The following is a 13,464-nucleotide window of genomic DNA, read 5'->3' on the forward strand; positions in this document are numbered from 1 at the left end:
CGTCACCAAAAGGTAAATGCTAGGTTAAGGTTAGGTTCCCAGCTGTGCGCGGGTGGTGCTGCTGCTGTGGGACTCACACAAATTCCCGTAGCTGCAACCATCCACACATTGAAAGGTGGGTGCCATTAATCTTAATGACACGTTGCCCACACAGGAAACTGTATCCACACTGGGAACCTCAGTTCCCGTGCGGGCTGCGATTTCCAAAGTCGTGCAGGGACTTCTTTCCTGCATTTCACTGGGCATGGCAACCCATTCAAATGAGTAGGCTGTTGTGCACATGCAAACCGCAGGCATGGCCACGTAGATGTGAAAATAGCCTAAGTGCAGGAAGTAAATATGTGGCGAGCAAGACACCCCCCCACCCCCCCCAATTACATACATATAAAGATTTTATATGGGAGACAGTCTCTTTCTAATAAGGTTTTTAGGGTTTGCCAGCAGAGAGAAAACTTTAGTTTACCCTGGGAAATTCTGCAGAATACTACAGCCACTACTCTAATAGGTGTTCAATTAGCATACATTCTAAAATCGTCGTCTTTGACGGTCTTCAGATTGCATAGTTGTGGCACCCTTGAAGCATTATCTTGGGAAGCCCTTGTTTTGCGTAATTATGATAGAATTTACCCATATGTCCTGAAGAGGTGATCACTCAGAAAAGATATATGTAGCATTAGTGAGGTTTCTCTAAGCTTATAAAGCTAACAGAAACTCTTACAGAAAGATGAAGCCAATCAATTAATGAATATTAAAACTATGGGATTAAGGCATGTAGTCATATTTTACATATGCTGAATGGGGCTGCCATGATGGCATCTCTTAAAAGCACATCCAAGCCAAAAACAAATATATTATACTGCAGCTTACCAGACCTTAGGGTGTGATGACTGCATTATCTTACTTTTTTCATGTTTGTTTCCTTTACAGTCTCCTGGTGATTTTTCCAGAAACACGTTGGGGGAGATTTACTAAAAACTGGGGCACTCTGCAATCTGGTGCAGCTGTGCATGGTAGCCAATCAGCTTTCGACTTCAACTTGTTCAATTAAGCTTTGCATTTGGCAATAAAAACTGGAAGCCGATTGGTAGCCAGGAGTAGCCAAAAGAAACCAACATTTTTTTTAACATTTAATTTCAGTGTACAGAAGGTTACACTGAAATGTGCAGGAGTGAAGTCATTGCAGCTCAGCCATTTACGTGGCTGAAGCCTGCAAACCCAGAAGGAAGACTGGGTAAAGATGTAAGCGCCATGATAGCACGCTGCTGGAGTGCTGCAGTTTCAGTTAAGCCTGTCATAATGTGCTAGTACTAGCACATTATGACTAAAACCACCCAGGGGCCCATTTTTTTTTCTTCTTTGGTGCAGTTTATTACTGCTTTAAAGTGATATTAAACCCTCCATTAACAAAAAAATAATAATAATTCCCTGCATCTGGATTTAATTAGGGTATGATTATGCAGCTTTTTATCTTTTAATCATTGCCTAGGTTTCAGTTTAAGCTGGTGTAATTTCCACTGCCCCAGGTTTTCAGCTCCTTTCTCTTGTAGCATCCTATGGAGCCACCCTTGCATACAGGCACTCAAGTTGTGTCTCCCTACCTGGTGTCCATCAATAGAACTACATAGCCTAGGACGCAAAGTCCCCACCTCCCGTTTCCAAGCTAACAGACTGACTGAAGACTGCACCAACCACTGTTAACTCTTCTCCAACAAGAACAGAATTTCAGGAAACCAGCACTGAAACAGCATAGAAAGTTCCAATTGCTTGAGTAAGAATTTTATCAGTTTACTGGAGAATGTTTTTTTTTTTTCTTTACTCAATTATGCTCATCTAGAAAAAAAAAACAAAGGTTTAATACTACAAGTCTTGGCTATATAAAATTTAACATTTTTGAAAAAAAGGCTGCTGCAAACAAATAGTATACAAACAAGGCTCCCAAAATGCCTGTAATGTGAATCATTTTTATACCAACATTTTCTGTTTATTAATCAAGAAAGATCTTACTAAAGACCACAAAAACTTAAACCAGGAGTTGGCTTATGTCCACTTCTACCGTGTAGCGGTGTAAAATCTTGACTTTCTGAAAGGCAAAAGCTGCACAGGTCCAGCAGGTTCCTCACCATTCCATGTGAGGATTCTGGGGCCCAACAACTGGTCAAATAAAGACCCAAAATTGAATTTTGAAAAGGGAGAGGAAGTGTGACATCTCCCCACATACCTTAAGTACAAGGTATTTCTCAGGATTCTTGCAAAGAACTGGGGCTGCAGAGGAGTGTGTGCAACGTAAGGCCCACCTAGTGTGCCTCCTATGTAGCAGACCTGTTATTTTGCTTAGCATTGACAAACAGGTTCACTTTAGAAGGGGACATACACTCTGATAGGAAAACTAACTTTAATTGTAGATAGAAGGCATTAAGGCTGTGAATGTTATCTTGTCATTATATCATATCTAATACCACACCTATTGTGCCCAGTCAAGATCTTTAGAGGGACCCTAGTTGTGTTAACCAGAAAATGTATGCTCAGGGGCCTTATGACGTCTAATAAGTCAGTGTGAAAATGCCCACTGCTCACCACTGACAGCTATGACATGCTGAAGACAAAGAAGTTTGCACTGCTTTTGTTGTTCTATTATCACAGCAACATCCATTTTCACAATTTACCCCTTTGTTTTTCCATTCAGGTGATGACATTTTTCCCTCACAGGTTCTCAATAAATGTAGTTTTCTTATCACAACTAGTAGTGACCTATGAAATTGTGCATTGTAGACAAATGTTGGGTATCCCCACTCTCCAAAGAGGAGTTGTTTTCCTAAACTGACATGGAGTTACCTTGTTACACTGTCAATTTGTAAGCAAGACTTGCTTCACATAACATCTCATCTGGTGAGCTTTTATACCAGTCATTCTCAAACAGTTTCTGTGGAACCCCAAGGTTCCTCTAGCGGTTGCTAGGGGTTCCTTGAGCTGTGGATGACCAACCTTTAAATTGAATGGTGCCAGTGAGACATCAGCAATGACACCAATGATCTTTTTGGCTGTTTGTATAGGTGGCACTCTGACCACCACTGTAAGGAAGACATTCTTCCCATTGACCCACAATGACTATGTTTTCCCTGAGAACTATAAATTATTTCAAGGGTTCCTCTGTGGTAAAGCAATTGAGAAAGGCTGATCGATACTATGTATGTGTAGATTATAATATAATGCACTTATATTTTTACTTCCCTAATAAAACTTACGCAAGCCAACTTGAGCTTTAAGTTTACTGGTTCTTTCATTTTATGTATTTCACTAGGAGAGTACACATGTTGAAAGCTCAAAAAAATAAATAAAAATATATAAACAGGTAAAAAGGTTAGATTTTTTTTTATCAGTTTTGTCATCTGTGGCTCTGCTGGGGAGAGGGGGTTAATGTGACCGGAAGGCACAAACAGCAATAAAAACCTGATATTGTGTTTGGCTGGCGTTGGGCTTTAACCAGTTGCAGACAAGAATGTGTTAAACACGGTAAAGCACTGATTGTGTAACATTCACCCTCACCGATTTACTAAACCTTATTCCAAAACACTGTCTTTGGGAGATCTGCAGTACATGGAGGAAAATCACTACATTACTCCAAGCTGAATTCTTGGCCAAACCTCTGTGAGCCTAAAGATTCAAGGATGCAGCTTTAAGTCATACCAATATGAGAAAAAGGTGCTTTTTTTCTTTTTACAAAGAAAGAGGGGAATTGTATAGATTTTCACAGCAGTTAGATTTAGAAAACAGTGCATTAACATTTTCTAAGACATTTTATAAAAGGAGGTAATAAAACTAGATTTTTCAAGTCATGGACATTAAAGCTGAACTCCAGGCAGATAGAAAAGACGCAAACAATGCAGCTCTGTATTCAACGATATATCCTAAATGTTGTTTTTTTTTTTTGTAAACCAAGCAGTGTAAGTACCTGAATTTGGCATCAGCCTTTTACAGACTATTGTACAGCACACCTCATATTAGGAGAAAGAATCTTTAAAAGTTTCCAATCTGTTTTGGTTTGGAGTGCAGTGAATTTGCTTATAGGATAGAGCAGAGTGACAGAGATGGGATCAGTCTGCTGCTGTTCCTTGCATTAACCAGTCACTGGCTGGGCAAGGAACAAAATTTGTAAGTTTTGCTTAACTGCAGCACAGAAAAATCAGGTATTCTGCCAAACAGGACTGTGCTGTGTAAATCTTAGGACTGCATGAACTGAAATACAAATCCTCTAGCAGGTAAAGCAGCTCCAATATGTGTATTTAGCAGTTTTCCTGGAGTTGAGCTTTAAGTGGGTCCTGTCATGATTATTTTCGAAAGAGCACAATTTGTGCTTGCATAAAATATAGGCTGTCATAAAACAGATCAAACCATTTTTGAGAGTAATATACCCTAACAGTCTCCCAAAACCATAGATATCATAGGCTTTCTTGAGTAGCAAGCAAATACAGGTACACTTTTGTGTACATAAAGTCAACCCGTTTTGCGTTTTCTATTCTATATTTATTTTCTAGATTTAGACATTATATTCTACTGCAGAGATTTAGTATTTCATATGCTATAGCTGTGCTTTTAATAGAATCTTGAAGTTCATGTAAAAAAAATACAAAGTCTTTAAAAAATTTAAAATAGAGAATTTTCTTTACCTGGATTAATAACAAACACATATATCTATATATATATATATATATATATATATATATATATATATATATATATATATGTTGTGTGAATTACCTGATTAGAGAACTAGTGGACTAGATTTTGTGCATTTTTATAATTAGTGTTTCATTTAATGTGAGCTCCAAAGAGGAGAAATTAAGTTTCCTCCTAGTTACCTATAAACAAAAGGAAATTAAGTGACCTCTCTCTGAACGCTTTGACCGTCTACAAAACAGTTACATGTATACAGCTATTGTCAAAATCAGCATAAAAGTACAAGATACCATTAGACCCAGGCAATGTGCAAAGAAATACCAATATGTTATGAGGAAGTCAGGAGGGAAAGTTACCAAGTAAACAGCTTGTTTAAGTAAGCAGTTAAAACCTCATCTGACTTGACTTCATTCTAGCATCAAAATGTTTGTTTAAAGCAAGTGTACTGCTCCCCAGAGCTGAGCTGAGCTGGCTCTGTCCTGGATATTATCCAAGCTGACCATTTAGAACACTCCACCTGGAGTGTTTCACCATTTCAAAAACGCAAGGCCTAAATGTCTATCTATTACAAGGTACACTTCCATATGACATTTTTGTTCGTAATATTGTGTTATGACCATTATCCAAGGTTCTAGGGTAGGAAGGTTCCATGAAAGATTCTGTAACTTGTAAGTGACCAGGGTCTCGGTGGAATGCAGTACTTTCAGTCATATATACCTTTGGCTTCTGGTGGTATTTTAGCCTGTATGTGTCAGTCATACAGTTGTCCACAGAAAAGTATGTTGTGAGTGAAACTGTATCATTACCATGGGAAACCTGATCTAATCCCAAAGGCTGCTGAACCATCTTTGACCGATAGTCGTACGTTGAGGAACCAGACAAGTGTGGTGTGTGCATGTCTAGGTCGCTCCTGTGAAATGTATCTTTTGCTGGATAGTAGTCTATATCAGAGTCGGGCCTCCCAAAATCACCAGATGAAAGTCTCTCAGTGCTAGCTGAATGAACATATGACAAGGTTTCTGAAAGGGCAGTAGTGGTGGCAGGTGCAAAATTTTGCTCAAATCGTGAAACTGCACTCCGAGAGTATTTCTTTGGGGGCAAAGGAGGCGGTAAGCTGTTAAAGTCCTGATTTTCTGTGCAGCTACTGTCATCTCTGTGGCATGAGAGGTTTTCATTAGATGCAAAGAAAGGCCCATTCATATACTGTATTCGGTTGCCCTTTGGGATGGGCTGTGAAGGACTGACAGGTGCATGGATCAGCAGAGCATTGGTTAGCCCATTGTGCTGTGACACTGGTGACACTGGTGAATAGTCACGGTACAAGCAACAATTTTCTGAAGATGATGAGGTCAGACGAAGAGAACAATCCCTCGAATTTTCCTGTTTGTTCACAGGTGTCTCTTTAACACTGTACTCTTTTGAACCTCGAGCTGAAAGCGTTGGTGAACGAACATCTCGTTTTACATCACCAGTATGTTTCCTTTAACGAAAAAAAAAATAATACAACTGTTGTTGATTGAGGTGGAACTAAAGGCTATATTATTTATACATACATATTAGAAGCCAAAAAAGTATCCCCTTTTAAAGTGCTTGTGAACTACACCTAAACAAACCAATTTTATGACAACACACAATCAATGGAATATAAAAAGGGGTTCATATTCTATTACTCTATCATTTTTCTCTTGAAATTTTCTCTTTAGCTTCACAATCCTGCAACTTGAAAGGAGTATGGCACTCTGCACCAAACCCTAAGGAGGGTGCCATTATCAGATTCCACTAAACATTTACATTTAGAACTACATCCAAATCTAGTTCTGACAGTTTTTTTTTCTCCTTGTAAAATACCTTCGGCCAGAGGGGCTAAGCGATGGCTCTCGAGGACCTGGAGACAACCTATCTTCATACCTACTACGTTCCAAACCATTACATTCTTTGCTGAAACCTTGAAAAGAAAGCATATTGATTACTTTAGATACTCTTACATATAGTTCACATAATACTTTCCAAACATATATCTTTTTATAAAATGTTACCTGCATCTGCCTAGTCTATGAAATTTTGGAAATTAAGTTGCAGTAAGAAGGTGGCTGGTTCATATACAGTCTCAAATATAAGCCTCAGGAGCGTCGAAATTTTTTTCAAGAGCATAAATGGCAAATGCAAGCTCCATATAAAGCCCACTTAAAACAAAAAATGAATCACATTATCCCATGGAGAGTCTTAGATGCAATTATAAAGACATCACAACAGATGGCAGCAGTGAACCATTTTACACACTTGATCATGTGAAAGTCATGCTTCCCAGGGAGTAACATTCACCAACACCAGAAGGGTTTGTCTTCAGGATTCCAGCCCATTTAAAAATAGAAGCGTTATTTTTCTCTTCTGCTGACACAGAAAGCCATGCATGGCTAAAACTAGCTAGTGATTCGATTGAGAACCTTGGCCCAAGGCTCTTCACAAAACTAAATATGGCAGATGTTCATGTTCAGACCTGTACATTCACTGCAGTGTTATTAAGGGCAATGAAGCAATTTTATTACTTTTTGGTTTGTTTTTTTTAATTCTAATACTCTATAGAAATAGAAGAAATAAGTCCACTTCCTAAAATTACATACAGACACGCTCTCTCTTCAAAACAAATATAAACACACTGAGCTGCTCAACTTCCACTTACAAGAAATAGAGGAATGGCACAGTTCAACAAAACAAATTATTAAAAAAACAAAGCAGCTTACCGTGCAATGGACTTCTACGGTGTGGAGAGGTAGAAAGGTACCCATGTGCTGGATGTTGGTCACTTCGAAACAAAAAAAAAAAAAAAAATATATATATATATTCTTCAGTATTTTAGAATGCATGTTGCTTATTAACAACATCAAGCAGTCCGAGTATGTTTATTTGAACTGTACTAACAAACATACATTAACAAATTATATTTATATATATATATATATTTATATATATATATATATATACATACATATACATATACATATATAAATATAAAATCGTTTACACATCTCAGCTCCTCATTGCATATACAGCTCTCAGAGCCGCTTCATTATTTTTGTTGGAGAAGATAAATGAATATAATACACTATTATTGGCCACAACGTGTAGTGCGAGGACAAGTGAGATTTGTGCCCATGATAGATCAGGGGCTCAAATACTTCTCGATGAACTTTAAAAATAGAAAAAAAAATAGGCAAAAAAAAAAAAAATGTGTGAAACATGTAACCAAGTGTATTTGTATAGTCATAAATACACTCTAGTACAAGTGTCACAGAAATGTCTTAATAGGAATAAAAACACAATTTACAACTTGTAACTCTCACATATGCTTTGTATTAAACGTGTTATTTTTACTGCAAATCACGTGGGCTGATATTATACTAGGGATCTAATGTAGGGATATGCCTACACTAGACAAGGAATATAAAGGAACACAATCCCCCAAACATTAAGGTAGGTCTGTTTTGTTTTTTTAGGGGTTAAAAAGGTCCCTTCCCTAACATTTAGATGCCATGGGCATGGTGATTTTTCAGGTTGGTCCTGAATATGTACATTTATTTTACTGGGGTTGCTAAGCAGTGACAGAGCAAAGGATTATAATTCCTTTACTTTGTCATTACATCTCAGCTGTTTCTCTCCTCTCCTTGTTATCACTTCTGGAGAAGCAGGGGAGATAAATTGCACAAACGGCCAGTCAGGTGCTTTCATCACATCTTACCAAACTAGCCATTGGTATTGGAGTCACTGGCCGCTTCTCCCTGTGCTACAATGAGAGGCAGAGATCATCATTTTCATCTCCACATCACATCTTCATAAACTGCTGAACAGTGGAGATAAGCCATGACAGTCACTAGTGCATCTTATCTCCGTTTTATAAACTTACACTATAGTATGCTATAAGGTTTGCATGACCCCTAAGAGCATTTTCTATGATATCAAAGTACAGTAATATCTCGGTTTACAATTTTAATTTGTTCTGCAGGACTTTTCATATGGCGAAAAATTTGTAAACGCCGTTTCCCATAGGAATGCATTGAAAACCAATTAATCTGTTCTGAAGGTCAGAAAAAAGGTAAACGCTACTAAAATAACGCATGAGTTATTTTATTAAGTCATGCGGTATTTTAGGGAGGATTTTGGGAGTTCCCCTCAAAATTCATAGCAGACCTGAAGGGCTTGGTATGGATGGGAGAGGGGACCCCACGCTGTTTTTTTTTGTTTTTTTTTTTAATTTATTATAGTGCCGGTTTTTTTTAAATGGTTTTTTTTTTTCTTCACTATAGCTCAGAAATTCAGCTGTCACTTTCCCCCCAGCTAAAAGAAAGAAAGTTTTCTTTTAGTTTATTACCTGGAGTTAAGAGAAATAATGTTTCCTTTTAGTTTCTTAAATGAAACAAAGTTTGTTACCTCCAGGGAAAGTGACAGCTAATTCTGTAAGCTATAGTGAAAAAAAAAAAGCTGGCAATTGCATTTAAAAATCGGCACAGACATGCACTTCGTATTGCAAAAAAAAATTTCGCAAAAAATTTGTAAACCAAGGCATTCTTTTCATTTGTAAACCGAAAATTACATTAACCGAGGAGTTTGTAAACCGAGGTATTCCTGTAATAACCACTATATTGTGACGATGCAATTTTTGCAATCTAGGAAATAATCAATTATTCTGATTGTGAAAACCTAAAACACTTCTGGTCATTTTGTGAATTAGAACGGTTACTCAATGAAACTGCATTATGTGCAATGTCTATGTGCATTTTGTGTGTGGAACACAAAGAAAGCAGCACTTTGTCAGACTTACTAAACTTCTCTAAACTAGTTTCCTTCCCAAGTGGTGTACTCTAAAGAAACTAAAGAATAAGTTAACCATCTTTTTGAAGGTAAAAAATTGCATTTATGTTGTTAGTAGCCTGAAAAGCATCTGTTGATCGAGAATGCAATGCAAGGCTCCTGCAGACTGTCAGTGTAGCTATCTGCTCATACAGGCAAGCAGTTATTGAATGACAGGAAAAAAATCAATGGACTACCTACCTGCTCATCAGTGCCCTGGTAGTTCCTTAGGAACTAAAAGCCGTCAACTGCAATGGCTGAAGGTAGTTATAGTTATCCCATTCACAGAACTCTGTAAATAAATGACATGGCGGGGTGGGCAGAACCCTACGCAAACGTGTTTTGTTTTTTCTTAAATTGTGACAGCAGATGCGGGGAGAAGATCCCTGGCCCGCTGTCACAATGGGGGGCTCTGCGGGGGGCTTGCGGAACATGTTATAAAAGGTTAACATATCCTTTAAAACATGTAAAAGCTATGTCACACTGCATTTAAATTGAATTTGTTGTTCTCTTTGTCAATCTCCAGTCTAGTTTTAAAGCGGAGCTCCACCCAAAATGGAAAGCTCTGCTTTAAGGACTGCTCCAAATTAAGGATTGGCACCTTTGGAGGGCGGGCGGAGCGGGCAACCGAATTTGACAGGTACCCGCTCCCATGTCTGATCGCCTAGGTCAGCGGTTCTCAACCTGGGGGTCGCGACCCCTTTGGGGGTCGAACGACGCTTCCACAGGGGTCGCCTAAGACCATCGGAAAACACATATTTCCGATGGTCTTAGGAACCGAGACGCCGCCACCGCCGTCTCCAGGTGTGGGCGGGATGACATGCCGCCCCTGTCATCTGGACACACCTCGAGATCAATCCTCGCCTGTGATTGGCCGCCGGCACTGTAGCTCAGGAGAGGCACACAGGCGGCCAATCACCGGCAAGGAGGTGGAGCTTGGAGAGGAGGAGCCGAGCGGCACCGCGAAGATCGCGCGAGTGAAGAGGAGGAGAGCGGCCGGAGAAGGAAGACATCTGACAGGTAAGTGTCGGTACCATGGGAGAGGGAGGGAGCGAGCGAGCCCAGGCTGGAGCAGGGGTCTGCAAGGTAAGTATCATTGGTGTCAGTGGGAATAGTGCCCCATCATTGGTGTCACTAATACCAATGATGGGGCACTATTCCTCCCACTGACACCAACGATGGGACACTATTCCTCCCACTGACACCAACGATGGGGCACTATTCCTCCCGCAAATGACACCAACGATGGGGCACTATTCCTCCCCCAAATGACACCAACGATGGGGCACTATTCCTCCCCCACTGACACCAAGGATGGGGCACGATTCCTCCCCCCACTGACACCAACGATGGGGCACAATTCCTCCCCCCACTGACACCAAGGATGGGGCACTATTCCTCCCCCCACTGACACCAAGGATGGGGCACTATTCCTCCCCCCACTGACACCAAGGATGGGGCACTATTCCTCCCCCCACTGACACCAAGGATGGGGCACTATTCCTCCCCCCACTGACACCAAGGATGGGGCACTATTCCTCCCCCCACTGACACCAAGGATGGGGCACTATTCCCCCCCCCACTGACACCTATGATGGGGCACTATTCCCCCCACTGACACCAAGGATGGGGCACTATTCCCCCCCCCCCACTGACACCTATGATGGGGCACTATTCCCCCCACTGACACCTATGATGGGGCACTATTCCTCCCCCCACTGACACCAATGATGGGGCACTATTCCTCCCCCCACTGACACCAATGATGGGGCACTATTCCTCCCACTGACACCAATGATGGGACACTATTCCCCCCCACTGATACCAATGATGGGGCACTATTCCTCACACTGACACCAATGACGGGGCACTATTCCTCCCACTGACACCAATGATGGGACACTATTCCCCCCCACTGATACCAATGATGGGGCACTATTCCTCCCACTGACACCAATGATCGGGCACTATTCCTCCCACGGATACCAATGATGGGACACTATTCCTCCCACTGATACCAATGATGGGGCACTATTCCCCCCCACTGACACCAATGATGGGGCACTATTCCTCCCACTGATACCAATGATGAGGCACTATTCCTCCCACTGATACCAATGATGAGGCACTATTCCTCCCACTGATACCAATGATGAGGCACTATTCCTCCCACTGATACCAATGATGGGGCACTATTCCTCCCACTGACACCAATGATGGGACACTATTCCTCACACTGACACCAATGACGGGGCACTATTCCTCCCACTGATTCCAATGACGGGGCACTATTCCTCCCACTGACACCAATGACGGGGCACTATTCCTCCCACTGACACCAATGACAGGGCACTATTCCTCCCACTGACACCAATGACGGGGCACTATTCCTCCCACTGACACCAATGAAAGGGGCACTATTCCTCCCACTGACACCAATGAAAGGGGCACTATTCCTCCCACTGACACCAATGAAAGGGGCACTATTCCTCCCACTGACACCAATGACGGGGCACTATTCCTCCCACTGACACCAATGACATGGCACTATTCCTCCTACTGCAAAATTACAGTTATGAAGTAGCAACGAAAATAATTTTATGGTTGGGGGTCACCACAACATGAGGAACTGTATTAAGGGGTCGCGGCGCTAGAAAGGTTGAGAACCACTGGCCTAGGTGAATGGAAGCGGAAGGTGTCCTCCCTCCCTGTAGTCTTTTCGGACACATGACAGGTCCCAGAAGACTACAGGACCATTCAGGAAGCGCAGCGCTACTTGCGCATGCACAGTGGGTACCCGACTGTGAAGCTGCAAGCTGTCACAGACAGGTTCCCACACTGAAGATGCTGGCCTCCTGGAATATAGGACGCCCGGTGAAACTGGCTGAGGGGGACACACCACAGGATCGAGGGACAGGTAAGTGACTGTTTTTTTAAAAGTCAGCAGCTACAGTTTTTGTAGCTGCTTCTATTTTTTGACAGGGTGAGTGGAACTCGGTTTTAAGGCATAAGAACAGTCCCATGGCTGCTTAAAAATGTGATATATATGATCACTTTTGGGTGGTAGCACATGTCAACTAATCAGCCATATTATTACAACATTTCAAGAGATCGGATTCATACTACATACTATAGACCTGAATGGAACTCAAGGGGAAAAAGTTACATATTGCAGTCACTTTACAAAGAAAAAAAAATATTAATTCTACATTTTTATTGGTTGAACAAAGAGCTCATTAGACCTTTATAGACCTTTTGGAATTGTTTTTAAAGAACAAAAAAAAAAAAAAAAGAAGGAAGAAGGTTTGTCTGAAATGAAACACTTCGTGTTGAAAGTTTGGTTTTATACAATTTGCTTGAGACCAATGCTGCATAGTCAACAGGATGATGAAACTGACTGTAGAGACTAAGTCACAGTGGCAGGCTGCATACTTTATGGTTGCTGAAGCATCCTGAACTATTAGAAATTGCACCCACTGTTTAGTGCAGAGGTAGGCAACCTTTGACAGGTGGAGATCCTGTCTTCCCTCTCCCATGGTGTTCTCCTCTGGACTCACTCTCTCAGGCCTAGTGGACAAAAGGAGATGGCGTTGGAATCTTCCTATCCCCATTCACCTCCTTCTCCTCATTTGAAGTTCACTGTATTCGTTTGTTCTCTCCAGTTTCTTTAACCGTCTCCCACACGCCATATAGTGAAATGACGGGGGCAAGGTGGTTCTCTTGTTCTGGGAGGACGTCATATGACGTTGTCCCATTCTAACTGCGCATGCACAGCTCCGGGAGTGCACAGTGCAGAAATTGGTGGTGCGCTGTGTCCCTTGGACACAGTGGATCACCTTTCAACGGAAAGTGCCGAAGATGTCGGCTCGGTCATGTGATCAGCTGTGTCCAATCACAGCTGAACGCATGTAAATAGGGAAATGCCGGTTATCGGCATTTCTTTCC

At 41.3% G+C, this 13,464-nt stretch overlaps 1 protein-coding gene across 2 annotated transcripts in view; it reads right to left on the reverse strand.

Moving 5' to 3' along the window:
- Positions 1-374: 374 nt before the first annotated feature.
- USP53 (ubiquitin specific peptidase 53) overlaps positions 375-13,464 on the reverse strand; it is a 55,544-nt gene continuing 42,454 nt past the window's right edge. For both annotated transcript variants that reach the window (XM_089691776.1, XM_089691775.1), the window contains exons 13-15: positions 7,416-7,477; positions 6,523-6,619; positions 375-6,154 (exon numbers count right to left, since the gene is read on the reverse strand). In XM_089691776.1, coding sequence (XP_089547902.1) covers positions 5,233-6,154; positions 6,523-6,619; positions 7,416-7,477 — 1,081 coding nt within the window. In that variant the 3' untranslated portion in view covers positions 375-5,232. The remainder of the gene's footprint in view (positions 6,155-6,522; positions 6,620-7,415; positions 7,478-13,464) is intronic.

The sequence above is a fragment of the Staurois parvus genome, unplaced genomic scaffold (assembly GCF_062004578.1).
Source record: "Staurois parvus isolate SC_StPar_1 unplaced genomic scaffold, SC_StPar_1.0 ptg000572l, whole genome shotgun sequence".
NCBI lineage: Eukaryota > Metazoa > Chordata > Amphibia > Anura > Ranidae > Staurois > Staurois parvus.